The sequence below is a fragment of the Chiloscyllium plagiosum genome, unplaced genomic scaffold (assembly GCF_037043375.1).
Source record: "Chiloscyllium plagiosum isolate Xiang-an unplaced genomic scaffold, Cpla_swu_hap1 HiC_scaffold_21, whole genome shotgun sequence".
In the NCBI taxonomy this organism is placed as follows: Eukaryota; Metazoa; Chordata; class Chondrichthyes; order Orectolobiformes; family Hemiscylliidae; genus Chiloscyllium; species Chiloscyllium plagiosum.
The window spans coordinates 33,387,377-33,403,690 of NW_028270159.1; the positions used below are offsets into that span (position 1 = coordinate 33,387,377).

Below are 16,314 nucleotides of genomic sequence, written 5' to 3' on the forward strand. Positions count from 1 at the left end.
TGCCAGCACTTGGTCCATATACCTCTAAACCATTCCTATTTATCTACCCATCCAGATGCCTTTTAAATGCTGCAATTGTACCAGCCTCCACTACTTCCTCTGACAGCTCATTCCATACACACCCAACCCTCTGCATGAATAGGTTGCCCCTTGCATCCCTTTTGTATGTTTCCCCTCTCCTCCTAAACCTTTGCCCTCTAGTTCTAGACTGTCGTACCCCAGGGCAAAGACTTTGTCTATTTATCCTATCCATGCCCCTAATGATTTTATAAATCTCTATAAGGTCACCCCTCAGCCTCCCATGCTCCAGGGAAAATAGCCCTAACCTATTCAGCCTCGGGATGTAGATTTGTTCGCTGAGCTGGAAGGTTCATTTCTAGACGTTTCGTCAGCCTACTAGGTAACATTTTCAGTGGGCCTCCGGGTGAAGCACTGCTGCTGATTCCTGCTTTCTATTTATAAGTTTGGGTTTCTTTGGTTTTATGTCATTTCCTGTGGTGATGTCATTTGCTGTGGTTACCAACCAACCCTTAACAGACACCAAAAAAGCTGTCTTAGTAAGAGGATTAAATTAGAACTGCCAGGGTGCGGACAAGAAAGCTTTCTTAGCAGCATTAGAAACAACACTAAAAGACAACCAACGCTCAGAAGAAACCCAGCAAACTATCAGATAGGTAGTCGCACCAACATTAAGCAGAAAAAAGAAGGAAACACACTCAATACACAAGAAAGAAAAGCACTGAAAAGACTAAAAAAAAGATAAAAACATTGTTATCCTACCGGCAGACAAAGGACATTTGACAGTTCTAAATCAAGAGATTACATTGAAAAAGTGAATGCACTACTTACAGATTCCAACACTTACTAACAAGTAGTGATAGACTTGACCCCACAACTAGAGAACCAAATCACAGCCCTACTCAAAGAACCTTCAGAAATCTAAAAAAATAAATAAGACTGACTTCAAAAAATGAAACCAGACAAATCCAACATGCCACGCTTCTACAGATTACTCAAAATTCACAAGCCATGAGCATCCCTCAGACCCATAGTCTTGCTACCTGGAACACCAACTTACAGACTGGCCAAGGAACTATACCAAAGACTAAAACACTTAGTAGAAGACTCACACCACTCCATCCATTCCACCCCTGAGTTCCTGAAGACCATCAAAGACACTAAGATAGAAGAGGATGAAATAACCCAAAGAAATAAACCAACCCAAAGAAATCCAAACATATAAATAGAAAGCAGGAATTAGCCCACTGAAGATGTTACCTAGTAGGCTGACAAAATGTCTGGAAATGAACCTTCCAGCTCAGTAAGCAAACGGACTTCCAGAACCTCAACCTGAGCTACAAATCTTCTCAAAACACGCTATTCAGCCTCTCAAATTTCACAACATCCTTCCGATAGGAAGGAGAACAGAAATGCATGCAATGTTCCAACAGTGGCCTAACCAATGTCCTGTACAGCTGCAACATGACCTCCCAACTCCTGTACTCAATACTCTGACCAATAAAGGAAAACATACCAAATGCGTTCTTCACTATCTTATCTACCTGTGACTCTACTTTCAAGGAACTATGAACCTGCACTCCAAGGTCTTTGTTCAGCAACTCTCCCCAGGACCTTGCCTTTAAATGTATAAGTCCTGCTCTGATTTGCTTTTCCAAAATGCAGCTCCTCACATTTATCTAAATTAAACTCCATCTGCCACTCCTCAGCCCACTGGCCCATTTGATCAAGATCCCTTTGTACTCTGAGGTAACCTTCTTCACTATCCACTACACCTCTGCAAACTTACTAACGATACCTCCTATGTTCACATCCAAATTATTTATATAAATGACGAAAAGCAGTGGACCCCGCATTGATCCTTGTGACACTCCACTGGTCGCAGGCCTCCAGTCTGAAAAGCAAACCTCCACCAACACCCTCTGTCTTCTACCTTTGAGCCTGTTCTGTATCCAAATGGCTAGTCCTCCCTGTATTTCATGAGATCTAACATTGATAAACAGTTTACTATGGGGAACGCTGTCGAATGCTTTACTGCAGTCCATATAGATCACGCCCATAAAACACATTTTCTTCCTAAAATCTGTCCGCTAATCTATGAGCAAGCTGACAAGTCTGTTTTTCATGAAAACAGTACAATAACCTGGAGGAGCAGTGTCATTTTGCTTTACTGAGAAGGCACACCAAACTTGTCCTTCACTCTAAATAGCTGGTTGACTTTTAAGTGTTGGGACTTGCATTTAGAGTGGCTGTTTTAAGTGGCTGACATTGAAAATGACACAGCATTTGGTGATGTTTTGGGTGCAAATGGTAACCCTTTTCCCCCAACCTTTCCACCAAAAGCTTACTCAATGCCTCTTTGTCCCTTTGTGAGTAGTCTCCAAAATCCATCACCTCATTCCCTTTCCCTGGGTTCTCCAAACCTTTTCCTTCCAAAACACTGGATATCTATGCGTCCAGGCACATGGCTGTCTTCACCTGGGACGTACTTGCAGTTCCAGTGACTATAGAGCTGCTGGGGAATTGGATTGATCAGCTGATCTCAAAAGCAGAACTTCCGCCGACTGAGGGGTAGAGTCTCCCTCTGTTTATGCAATATGATATCGGTGCGGAACAGACTCTGTTTTGAGTCGTTCACCTGCCGACTGTCTTCTGGAACTGATTAGGGGCTGCATTAAGCTGCCAATTCAGCTTGATATGTTTTTGGAGTTGTTCTCAGCCTGCTTTTCACCCCCATCATCTCTTTCATCTTCTGACTTACCTCATTTATTTTCTAAGGATACATGTAGACAAAATAACATGCTTCCACTGCAAATATTCAAGAAATGCAATCTGATAAGGTTGGCGTTGCTTTCCTTTGTACTTTGATATTGGTTAGAAGCAGAACTGATAATGCATCAGTTCCAGAATGTGTCGAACGATCCTAAAACTTCACAAAACAAACTGTATATTAAAAATGAAAAACGGATTCCTGCTTTGTTTGGTTTATTGACATGCAGAATTTCTTTTCTCAGGCTGCAAGTTCACAAAGTGGTCAGCATGGCCTAAAGTTCATTGCAGAAATCATTGAACTGGCTCAAGCGCAGGCGAGAGGAGAGATGACATCATTTGCTGTACAGATTATATCTCCCCCATTTTTGGGACAAGTGGTTTTAGCTGCAGGTCCAGCTCATTTTGGAATGGACCTCAGTAAACAGGAACATGGGGTGAGTTACATTTCTTTTTGTATTTAAATGTTAAAGTGGTTATGTGGAAGCACTGCTAGTGGAATTGTTTGAGGAGGGCGAATGAAGTATAGTGTAATTTGTGGGAATAACATTTTAACACTTAGCTAGATTTGTCTGAATGTAACAAAAACAAAATTCTGGATAAACTCAGCAAGTCTGGTAGCACCTGCCTTCGAAGGGACAGTGGACTTGAAACTGCTGGTTTTTTCGTCCACAGATGCTGCTAATCCTGCTGAATCTTCCAGCACTTCTTTTTTCCGGACCTCCAGCATTGCAATTATTTGTTCTATTTTGATTGTCTAAATGTGATTGAGTAATATTTCTTTTCTTGACAATTGAGTGTCAAAGTGTTACGCTGAATAGTCTGCTTTGACAGTGTCTATGATTTCCGATACAGTAAGTTTCATTCTTTCGGTGGCTTAAGCCTTTTCCGATTATTTATATTTGATTTGGGAGCTGACTTTTCGTCATCCTTTTTGTAACAACTGACATAATGATTACATTTTTGGTTTTACTAGGGGTAAGGTACATCCTCAAGTAGGCAAGTCACCTGTTCCAATAAACCAACTGGTGCAGCTCCAGAGGTCCCCACAGTATTTCTTGCCCTTATTTTGCTTACATTCCTCCTTGGACTAAGTGCTTAGTTTCTTCTTAGTGCTTCCATGCAGAGGCTAGCCAAGTTTCAGACCTCATCACTTGCTGATTAGGGCTGCAAACATTGTCACATTGTTCCCACTGTCACTTTATTTTCCTGTTCAGTGTTATTTTGGAAATGTTAAGCTGTTACTTCAGGAGCTGTTTTGTCTTTTTGTAGGTTAAAGGAACCCTGATGAAAGCCATTCCATACACTGCATGCTTGGATGTAACTAACTCAGAGCAGGTCCGTGGTAAAATTGTCCTAGCACAACGTGGAGATTGTATGTTTGCAAATAAGGCAAGGAATTTGCAAAGGGCTGGGGCCATTGGAGCTGTCATTATTGGTGAGTATTATTTTTTTTTGACTAGCTTGAATAATTTATTTTTAATTGGGTAAAATGTGTCTTTATCAGGACTGACTTCACACTAACATTGTTATCTCGAATAAAGCCTCATAGTCAGCAGAATTTAGGTACCTTTTCCTGTCAGAATGGATCAAATTGTGCTGAATTGTCATTTCGCTGAGTTTGGATGCACAGTGTTGCTATAAAATTAATTCACCAAAATAACTTTGAAGTGTGAATAGGTTTAAAAAACTAGAAGGATAGTGCTGAATTGTCTTCTGTTTGTCAAAGTAGTTCATTTTTGTCTGTAACTCAATTATTTGATTTTCTTACTATCATTTTTTCAGATAATGTAGAAGGCAGTAGCAGTGATTCCTCCCCTGTATTCCAGATGGCTGGTGATGGAGATAATGCTAGTGATATTACCATACCCCTCCTTTTCCTCTTCCACAAAGAAGGCTCAATCCTACTGGATGCTCTGAATGCAAACCAGAATGTGGATGTGCTGTTAATCGATAAAGCCAAGCAGCTAGGACAGGGTTGGTAATTTTATTTTTTTGCTTAGTTATGGTGAGATTTTGTTTTTGTGTTCTTAAGAACCCTGGAGTCAGTTTTAAAAAAGTGTACTTGTACAGTAGTTAACCTGGAGAAAGTGAGGACTGCAGATGCTGGAACTCCGAGTCGAGAGTGGAAAAGCACAGCAGGTCAGGCAGAACCCGAGGAACAGGAGAATCGACATTTCGGACAGAAGACCTTCATCAGGAATCAGTAGTTAACCTGTTGAACATGTCTTAGTCCTTTGAGTATAGGAGTTGCGAAGTCATGTTGAGGTGGTAAAAGACATTGATGAGGTCTCTGTGGAATACTGTGTCCAGTTCTGGTCACCCAGTTATAGGAAGAATAGTATTAAGCTCGAGAGGGTTCAGTGTAGATTTACCAGGATGTTGCTGGGTATGGAAGGCTTTGAATTATAAAGAAACGCTGGAACTTTTTCATTGGAGCATAGGAGGTTGAGCGGCAGCCTTATAGAAATTTATAAAATAATGAGGGGTACTTATAGGGTTAATGGTAGTTAAAATCCCTCATCCTAGAACAAATACAAGACTAGGGGGCATATTTTTAAGGTGAGAGGAGAGAGTTTTTTTTAAAAGGAATGAGAGGCGATTTATTTTCAGAGGGTGATTCAAATGTGGAATGAACTTCCTGAGGAAGTGGTGGATTTGCGGACAATTAAAACTTTATAAGACATTTGGATAAGTGCATGGATAGGAAAGGTTTGGAGGGATATAGGCCAGGAGCAGATAGGTGGGACCAGTTTAGTTTGGGATTATGTTCAGCATGGACTGGTTGGACCAAAGGATCTGTTTCCGTGGCTTGATATCAACATGAAAGGCCCTTCGTCACAGTCATGCAAGATAGCTTTGGGTGCATTGTCAGGATGAACAGGGTAACACATATAGGGAGGAACTATTAGAAATTGGGATAGTTTCATAAAATAGGACAATCATACAAACATTATTACATTTTACATTACATTACAGTGTGGAAACAGGCCCTTCGGCCCAACAAGTCCACACCAACTCGCCGAAGCGTAACCCACCCATACCCCTATATTTACCCCTTACCTAACACAATGGGCAATTTAGCATGGCCAATTCACCTGACCTGCACATCTTTGGACTGTGGGAGGAAACCGGAGCACCCGGAGGAAACCCACGCAGACACTGGGAGAACGTGCAAACTCCACACAGTCATTCGCCTGAGGCGGGAATTGAACCCGGGTCTCTGGCGCTGTGAGGCAGCAGTGCTGACCACTGTGCCACTGTGCCGCCCACAAACATGAAATAAGAACAGGAAAAGGCCATTATCCCCTGAGCCTGCTCTGCCATTCATTGAGATCATGGCTGATCTGATAACTTCAAACTGCATTTCCATCCATCTTCGATAACCTTTCACACTCCCTTACTTAACAAGAATCTATCTACTGCTCCCTTAAAAATATTCACTAACTCTGCTTAAGTCGCCTTTTTCAGGAAGAGTTGGATAGACTCACTACCCTCTCCAAGGAAAACACCTACCTCATCTCTGTTTCAAATGGGCAAACCCTGATTTTTTTTTTAAACAGTGACTCCTAGTTTCTCCCATAAGTGATACATCCAGATCCCTAAGGATCTGTTTCAATCCAGTCACCTCTTTAGACTCCAGCAGATACAAGTTGAGCATGTGCAATATTTCCTCAGAAGTCCCCACTGGTTCCTCTGGCTCATTTAGGTTGGGTAACTGGTTTGCAATGCAGAGTGACACCAATAACATGGATTTGGTTCCTGCATTGGCTGAGATTACCATGAAGGATTCTCCCTCTCAACTTCACCATCACCTAAGGCAATGTGACCCTCGGGTTATACCACCACTAGTCATCTCTCTCTAATGAGAAAGCAGCCCTGTGATGTGGTGAGACTATAGAGAATTGCATCATCCATAATACTGTTACCTCCAATAGATTAGTCAAACGTGGTTCACCTTTCACAAAACCATGTTGACTCTGCCTACTTATCTTGAATGAATCAAAGTGCTGTAACTTCTTTTAATAGCTTCTAAACTTTTCCCTGTGACAGATGTTAATTGGCCTGTAGTTTACTGCTTTCTGCCTTCCTTTTTGAACAAAGGAGTTACATTCGATTTCTTCTAATGCAATAGGACTGGCTCCAAATCAAGGATTTTAAAATTAAAACCTACATATTGAGTATCTCACCTGTAACTTCTCAAGACCCGAAGCCATCAGAACCCATAGCTCTAACAATTTATCTCAAGCCATTTCACTGGTTATTGTGATTTTTCCTGAGTTCCTTCTCTCTTCCATTTCTAACTTATTCCTGCTTCTGTGATGTAACTTGGATCCTCTGTACTGAAGACTAATGTGAAATGCCTGTTTTATTCATCTTCCATTTCCTTGTTTTCCTACACGCATCAAGATGACTGGATCCTCCCTTTCCACTACAAGTTCCTAATCCAGTTGTCCCAAATCTTAGCATCCGCAGGCAACACCGTTGTCTGGACCCAGACTCTTTGCTGCAGAAAATGGTGTTAATCCCTGTCACTATCTGGGCCTCTTATGCCACTCCATTTCTTCTTTCTTACCTGTCTTGAATGGCATCCAGTACCATGGTCAGTTAGCACATCCATCCTGCATCCCTCAGACTTGTTGGAAAATTACATATCCTTTGGCTCCTGCCCTCTGGGTTCTCTTACCTGCCTCACTCATTCATATTCTTCTGTCCTTGAATAGTGAACAAATTAGGTGATACAACCCTAAGAGGTATAACTGCCTCCTAGTACAAAAAGTCCAGACCTTCCACTCCCTCTTCTCTCTTTTGTCCCCAGTGTGTCAGTGTCTGTAATTCAGCTTCCAGTTTATAAACTATTAGCCAAAACTGCCTGATCTTTAAGGACTTTCTACATGTATGTTTACTCTCAACCATACTGACATCCAGGAACTCTCAATTTGCTGCAACTGTAGCCATCGCTTATCCTGTTACCCTTAGTAATTGAAGGAACAAATTAATTATCCAGTTACATTTTTAGATATTTTGCTAATGTTACCCCCAATTCCTTTACTATGTTTCACCTTAAGAGTTGAAATTAGTCATGCAGATATTCTCCAAATATCCAACTGCTTTAGCCTTCAGGATCATTCAATATTTTCAGAAGTAAAGGGTGTTTGCTAAAGTAGGCAAGTACAAGGCCAAGATGGGGATGTTAGATTGTGACAAGCTGGTTCCGAAGACTACTTTGTGGGACAGAATGCAGGTTGCCTAGGTGGAGAAATCATTAAATATGGTAATGAATTAAGAGGAGGAGGAAAGTGGGGATGATGGAGGATACAGAGACAACAATCAGTTGATTCCTATTTTGGAAACAAAATAGTTGAGAGAAAAAAGCTTGAAGATTTTAATCATGGATTGAGAGCTAGGGAGAAGGAAATGGCAAGAGCTGATGTGTAATAGGATGGTGGAGTTTTATTATTGCCTTGATCTTCAAGGTAACCAAAAACAATGGAACAGGTTTGGTCAGAAAGAAGTAGACTTGTTATAGAATTAAGTGGTCGTGCTGAAGTTGCAAATACAAATGCTTGATATATTTCCTACTGGATTTTGTTGATTTATTTTTGATAACTTATTCACTGACTGAAATACAGTTATGTAATTGTTACTATTTAGGGCAGTCATTTCATTATCAAATTTATTCCAGAAAGCAGACACGAGGAGAAAACTACAGGAGAGATCACAATCCATATCCAAATTGACTCTCTGGACACACAGGTTGCTCAGCTAGAACTTGGCATTAGCTCTCCGAGCTGTCCAGGGCCGGAGTCAGCAAAGCACTCAAACCCAGATGGACTTCAAACCCAAAGTCAGGAAATTGTTGAGCATTCACCTGATGCAGAAAAAGAAGAGAGTGAAGGCCATTCATCGGAAGCATTGGACCAGAAGGAAGAAGTGGAAACTTTTGAAGGAACCGATGAGGATGAGTTGTAAATACTACTTCCAAAAGTGAAATTTCTTCTTGTACAACTCTATTTAACTTCAGAGGGATCGTGCAATCTTAGATTTCTCAAAACCAAGCTGCTTATATTAAATTGAGAATTCCACCATTTGTTACCAGTTTTCTGGACGGGGTTGTAAATAGTGAGGTATGAATTTGAATAGGAAATTACATTGCCTTAACGGATGTATATATGCTTTTAATTTATTTTGAAAGTGGCAAGTTGCCCATTTTCTGGGGGGAAGTTTCAATATTGAAAGGCAGAGCTGTATTATTAGGGACCTGGAATTTTGGATGTTCTGCTGTAACATTGGGGACTATTGTGTTTAATCAAACAGAGCTCATTGAAGTGAGTATTTTGTAAATTGATTACTCTATCGCAATGCCATAAATTTTATTCAAAGGAATCGTCTTTCACGGTGCGAAAGAAACCAGCTATTTAAAATAACTTTGTTGTTGCTGCTATCCATTTTATATCCACTGGTCATTTACATGAGTATCAAAATGGAGAGTGGACCACATTTTTAAGAATGACTTAGATTCAGGTTTGAGATGTACCCATCAAAATTGATTTACTTCAGCAAACCATCTTTTCTCAACAGTGGCAGCTGCATCAATGAAAACCTTTTGAGTCTATGTACAGTCTCTGTAACACTAATATAGCATAACGCTAAACTAGATTTTCAGATGAGCAATAAATATTTAGTCAGTCATTTCTACCAGTAGAAATTTATAAAAATTGAAATTAGTGACCATGTAGTTAGTATATAAATATTGCTTCAAACACACTGCAAATCTTTTATATTAACATGTTCATCCAGCCACGGCAGGGTTAAACTGTTAAACTCGGGATTCATTTATCAGGGACTTTGAAGAAAATTTGATTATTGAGTATTAAATTTTTGTCCCCCCCCCCTCCCCCATTGGATACAAATGATTCTTTTACAATGGGAAAGCAAATTCAGTGATGTTCCAATACTGAAGTTTATTAAAATTGGATGTTTGATATGACTGAAGAAATATTGTAATATCTGTTGGATTTGAACATAAATATCTATTTGTTTGGGTTGATGGAATAGAAGGAGGTTTTCTTTTGAATTGTATAACTGAGCAAACTCTGCGAGCATCAATACAATGTTAAATGTTGATTGACGCATTGCCGAATTTAGCAACAAAAGGCCAAAAATGTACAAGCTGTCAAAAATCTCATTCACATTTTAATAGATCAGACCATTATTCGCCAAGGAATAAGCTACCTCCAAACAGCTTGTATAAAACCTGATCTTAAATATCTGTCAAACAGTTAATTTTGAAAAGGTGTTAAGGGCAGCTTAAAAAAATTTTTTTCCAAATGCCAGAAGTGAGTTCAGGAGAGATGGAAGAAGCATTTAATGCTAGCATCCAGTGAATGTTTGATAATTGGTCAGCAGTTCTTCATTTCTGATCAGTGCCTCTGAAGATGTGGTGACAGATGCCAGTCATGACATGAGGGGTATTGCAAGTAAGGGGCGGCAACAAGAGCTGGAAGTGGTTCTCCGTGCACCTTCTCTCCCCTACGCTAGGTACCCCCATCAGACACAGAATGCCTTTGTACAAAAAGAGAAGCCCCTCTCCCTGGAAGCTCTCAAGAAACCCCAGTAAGATTTGCTTTTCTGGCTTCCCACATGGCAAATCCCCAGCACTCCACTAGTCACCAGCAGCAGACTAAGAGCCTTAATGCCTACACTGGGGGTCTCAATTGATGGTGGGCTGGGATAGCCATTCTTACGCCTTCCTACCATGGATTTAATAGGGGCAAATGCCAGAGGCAGCAGGGTCTACACTTGCCAACCTCCTGTCTGATTTAAATGTTTTACACCATCAAACCTGCCTCAATCATTCAATCACACCCTAAGGTTTCTTCCTGTGCATGTTGTGAATGACATGTCCTAATCCAATTTTTATTTTAAAAATGCATATGCAAAACCTATTTCACATTCAAAATCAGACTTCTGAATAATTTAAATTTTTTAATGTTATATTCAGTAATGTTCTTAAACTTAAAAAAGATATTTATGTTTTCAAGTGGGAGAATTAACATATTATTTCTTGTTAGCGGTGCATCTTTTCCTATAGTAATTCCTGTCTGCCTAGTAAAGAGGAGCTGGAGTAGAAAGGGGGAAGGTAGGTAGTCCCTTGATGATTTTGGTTAATGTACATATCTGCTTCGGTGCAATTTATTTTTATTCTTGTAGTCATAGTCCTTATTTAGCATTAACAGAAAAATAAAACTCTGATGTTGTTATCAATTGTTTTATAGCATGCAGTTCCAGACAGTTGTCATAAAGCAGTTGAAACCATAATCTTTAATTTTAATGTATTTGGTTTATTTTAGACAATTAGTATTTTGTTGACTCTTGTTAATGGTTTATTTTATTGTCCGTCAGCTTAAAATGTTCATTGTCCATAAGGCCATAAGACATAGGAGCGGAAGTAAGGCCATTCGGCCCATCGAGTCCACTCCGCCATTTAGCGTCACAGCCTCCACTGCACTCTGTGGCAATGAATTCCATTCAACTATATTTGTTACTGATACAAAAATATATTCCTTAGAATATACAGTGAACTATTCTTCTAATCTATCGAGGAGTAAAGGGAGATTTTGATGCCATTTAATTCTTCAGTTATTGATACCTAGTACAGGCCTGTCACTTATAGCTTACCACTGTATCATGCTTAAACAAAGTTTGATGGTGTTCAGTATTTGGAATTAAAAGGTATATATTAGGCAGTACAATTTGAGGGTTACAAGCTAATATGCACATCAAGATTCATTTAGATATAATGAGTACACTTACACCTTGCAGAATGAAAGTTTACTAGGGTGTCTATCTATCTATCTTGTACACATGAAAATTAAGTAGAAAGATTACGTTAATAATCTACGTAGAGCTTTTAATTTAGGACCAAAGGGATTGTTGGTTGTTCTCAAAAAGCGATATTATTTCTGCACTTCAGCATTTTCAACTGCGCTTGATAGAATTTTGAAAGCCTACTTTTTTTAAACAATAAAGTGGACAGAAAATCATTTAAAATGTTATTTCTAAATGTATTGGGTTTTTTGCTGTCTATGTAATTAAGATAAAAGCTGTAACGAATGTCAAAATGAATTGACTTGTGAAAATGCTGTTATTGTTTTTGTTTATGATAACTTCTGGTCAACTTTACTTGACTAATAGATTTATTCTTAAAGAAAATAAAGCTGTTCCTTTTGTAAAGATCCTTTTATGACCTCAGCATGCCCCAAGGCTGAATCTAGAGAATTAAGTTAGCGAGTTTTGAGAAGATTTCTAGCTCAGGTTGAGGTTCTGGATGTAAGTTAGAAGGTTCATTCCAAGAGAAATTTACATCGAAGAGAATTAAGTATTTTATTGAAATATAGTAGTTGTTGCAATGTAGGAAACACAAAAGCTACTTCATAAACAATGATGTTCCACAAACAGCAAAGCAAATTTCTTCCTAATGCATTCTTAAGATGTGGCTTTCGTTGGCCAAACCAGCATTATTGCTCATCCCGAGTTAACCCAAGGAGGAGGAGGTGGCGAGCTCCCATCACCCCTCCCTTTTGAAATGGTGCAGTCTATCTGTTGGGTAGAGAGTTGCAGGATTTTGACCAAGTGAAATAAAGGACTAGATAATTATTTTATTACTTTTTGAGGAAGAAGTACTGTGCTGTTTAAATAGTGCTATTATTCACATCCACACCATCAAACCTGTCTCAATCATTCAATCACACCCTAAGGTTTCTGGGCCTATTTTCCCACTCTTAAGGTGAGCGCATGATCACTGAGCTTTAGATGACATCTGAATCTTGTAATTAATTTAGTGATATCTTGGCCAGCTTAGCAAAAGCAGTAAACCTGTAGGTGAGTAAGAGATAAATACGAGTTTGGTCTGAACGTACTGATCAGAAAACTTTATTTATATTGCCATGATTTAGCATATTTGTAAAGTAAATGAACTGCTTTTTGAATGTTTGGGCATTAGTGACTTGCTATAAAAATGTCTGCTCCAGGTGGAGCATGGCTCTAGTAAATCTGAGACTGGAGTAGTCAGAAAATGCCATTGTTGCACATTTCCCAGTGCAATTTCAAAGGTAAGTTTTATATCTGATAGTTTTAACTGAGTCAAGCTCACATTTGGTATTCGCAATATTTTAATGTTTTGAGAATTTATATATTAAATCAGTTTGGTGTAGGAATTATGCTGTTTGACAGTATTAGAAACACTAAATACCTATTCGAGCATCTTTTCCATTAGCTAAGAGGATTTGAATGCTGGGGAATGTGGAAGGGATGTTGAGTGCCTTTTGTAGTCAAGGAGATTAACTGTAAAGTCAAAATGGTTAATATATTTTAGTGTTACAAAATCATCATATTGTAAATACAGTTAAGTGGATGAAATACTTCACTTCAGATCTTGCAACGCCAATGCTGTTTCAAGCATAAATTAAAGGAATGCCATTCTGAGATCATTGTATTCACTTTTCAGTGTAGAAATGTACAATAGAAATTGCTTTTGTCTTGCTAAAGTTTGAAGATCGATACAAGTCCAGGAAAATGTTATGCTTTTGAACAGTCTCATTTTGGTGATCAATTCCGCACCCTTTCATCAGTTACAATTTAGTTTAAATGACTATTTGTGAAACATTTTGCCATGTATTGCGTCCTATTTGTATGTAACCACATTCATTTGATTCTAAAACTAATTTGACAAGTCAGTTTATCACCTTTCCATTTCTTGTTGCCTTTCTTTGCTGCCCCTACATTTTTTTTTTAAAGATTTTCAATCTCAAATTGTGCCTGAGGATTGTGAGAATTTAATTCTCTGGAATGGTCTTGAAGTCTGCTTTCTAGACAGGTTTTGTTATTACTGCATGATCAGTAAAATAAACATACTACTGCTACATGCCTTAATGATTTCAATAAAACTGGATATTCTTTTTGCATATCCATAGAAAATTGACAAGAAAATTAGCCACTAACAATTTAGCTTAAAAAAAATTAAGAAATAACCCGGGTACAGTCATTAATTTTTAAAAATCTGAATGTGAACAAAGTGATAAAGTGGTTACTGGGTACAACTGTTAGATGTAGGGTGTGATTTTCCTGTCCTTTGGAGATGTTATGGGTAAATAATGGGATGAATTGGCCCTGAAGAAAAATTCACCCCCTTCCTGCCACCACAACAATTAAGTTCTGGTCAACAAGGTCATCTAGCGACTTTCTTGACTCAGCAGCAATTGAGGCCCTTAAGTGGCCAATGAACAGCCACTCAAGGTCCTCTACTCACCAACTCCTCAATCATTTGTGTCTCTGGCATCTGACAAAGGTAGGGAACCAGGACGATCTGCCAGGTTAGAGGAGAGGCGTTCTAATATCGTCCTAATTTGTGGCAATCGGAGGATATGTGGGGAAGTAAGGGAGTGGTATTTGAAAGCTAACATTCTTGCCCTTGCCTCCTATCTCCCTGATTTCCTTTAACCCATGAGGAAGAAAAAGAGACTTTTTGTCACTAGATTCCCACAAGTAGTAGGCCTCAACTGGCACACTTTTATTTAGGACCAGAAGTCACTTGACTGGCTTGCAGTTTCTAGTGATCTGTGTTGCCAGCATCCAGGCCTGAGATAGAGTGAGGTACTTGCCCCTTCCCATCCGTCAGCACATCACAAACTGATTGGTGAGCAATCCCTTGCTTTTTCTTATCAGTAGAGGTAGGCTGTTAGTTGCCCCCTAACGCACAGAGGAAAAGAAAAGGAAAATTTTTCCCGAGGTATTATATTAAATTAGTTATTTACTACTGCAATTCGTACAATTGTGGTTGAACGGTGTAAAGAAAGCTATTTGTTTTTATACAAAATTTCAATGTACATTTTCAGAGAAGTTGAATCATATTTCAATGGTCTAATGAGTCTATGAATGCTTTAATCTATATAAGGTGTGTCACGGTAATTTTAATATTGATCGGGGTATGTTGAAAATCAAAAGTGAGCACAAATGATTAACTTTATAAACACTCTGCCTTTACAGTTTAGGTGTTAAGTGAAATGTGTAATACTAAATAACATCCAGTCACTCTACAATTCGAGGTATTTTTAAATTGGAAGATGTTCATGTAACATAGAGAGCAGTTACTGAGAAGAACTTGTCAGTATTATATCAGTTTTGACACGATCACCACCTCAGGACAGAATTGTTTAATTGCAAAAAAAAAAGTTTATAACATTGTAAAAGATAAAGTAATATTGTTGGTTTACACTTTAAATTGTACCTCATTTTGGGTCTTTCTACTTTGATTAGTGAGAAGCAAAATAAAAAAAAAAAGGCATTCTAGCACATTGACCATCATGGACTGTAATTGAAATCCAAAATGTTTTTGAAACTTATCTAAGATACAGTGTTTAAGAATAATGTGAATATGGATGTTATGTAATATATCTTGTGTTTAAACAAAATATCCAGGCATCTTTTGAAGTATAGGCAAAAGCAAAAAATGAAGACTTACAGATGTTTTGAAATTTATCTCTTACAGCAACCAGGATAGTGTGCACGCAATTCAATACTGCCTCATTACTTTAATAATCAGATGTATTTTATAAATCTCATGCTCTTTAAATGCTGTTTTTAGAATTGTGCTTTAAAGATAGCATTAAGTTGCCTATTAATGATGGACAAATTTAATGTGTCTACACTCTATTTATAATTGTGCAGTATAAGCTTGGCTGGCCCAATACAAATTTACCATGGAAACCTACGTATGTGTCTTTGTTTTTATTCCATGCAAGTAACACTGGATTAGTATGATATTTTAGTATGTGTGCTAAATACTTCAAAAATGTTAGCTCCTTTAATCAAGCTTCATGTAACTTTATCTTTTGATTTGAAGCAGGTCACATTTCAGAACAGTGTTGCAAACAATAAATCTGAAACTTAACTAACTTGATGGCTTAATGTTATACACTATTGTACTGAACAGCTGGTTCCATGTTCGGTTCCTGGTCCATAGTCAATTAGTAGTTTTCAGTCATATTTGAATAAGCTACTATCGGTCTTTCAAAGGATACCAGCCGTGTATAAGAAAATATAAAGTCTCATGTCTCACATTGGCTAATTTGACTCTAATGGAAAAAAGCAGTCTCCTTATTCACTGTCTGAAATCTCACTATAACCTGTGTTTTAAAAGGAGCACCCCAATTCCTCTAATCTCTTCACATTGCAGAATCCTTTCATCCCACATACCATTCTAGTAAATCGCCATCTGTGTAATTGGAATTTGAGTAAATATTGGACAAAAATCGTGGTGAAGGAGTTTGTTGAGAATGCTTTTGACAGTTGGGAGTAATGTATTGAGGAATTTCTGAGTGAAGTTAGGAAAGGGAATTTCAGGATTTTGATCCAGCATCAGTAGACCAATGTATTCCAAGTCAACATGGTGAGTGACTTGGGACACCTACCGGTGACAGCACTCCCATGTATCTGTGTCCCTCATTCTCTAGGTGATAGAGAACT

The 16,314-nt window shown here is 38.6% G+C and overlaps 1 protein-coding gene across 2 annotated transcripts in view; it reads left to right on the plus strand.

The window, feature by feature from the left end:
* LOC122564781 (ER degradation-enhancing alpha-mannosidase-like protein 3) overlaps window positions 1–15,559 on the plus strand; it is a 68,350-nt gene extending 52,791 nt beyond the window's left edge. For both annotated transcript variants that reach the window (XM_043719997.2, XM_043719998.2), the window contains 4 exons: window positions 3,033–3,224; window positions 4,060–4,225; window positions 4,573–4,764; window positions 8,474–15,559. In XM_043719997.2, coding sequence (XP_043575932.2) covers window positions 3,033–3,224; window positions 4,060–4,225; window positions 4,573–4,764; window positions 8,474–8,760 — 837 coding nt within the window. In that variant the 3' untranslated portion in view covers window positions 8,761–15,559. The remainder of the gene's footprint in view (window positions 1–3,032; window positions 3,225–4,059; window positions 4,226–4,572; window positions 4,765–8,473) is intronic.
* Window positions 15,560–16,314: the final 755 nt, after the last annotated feature.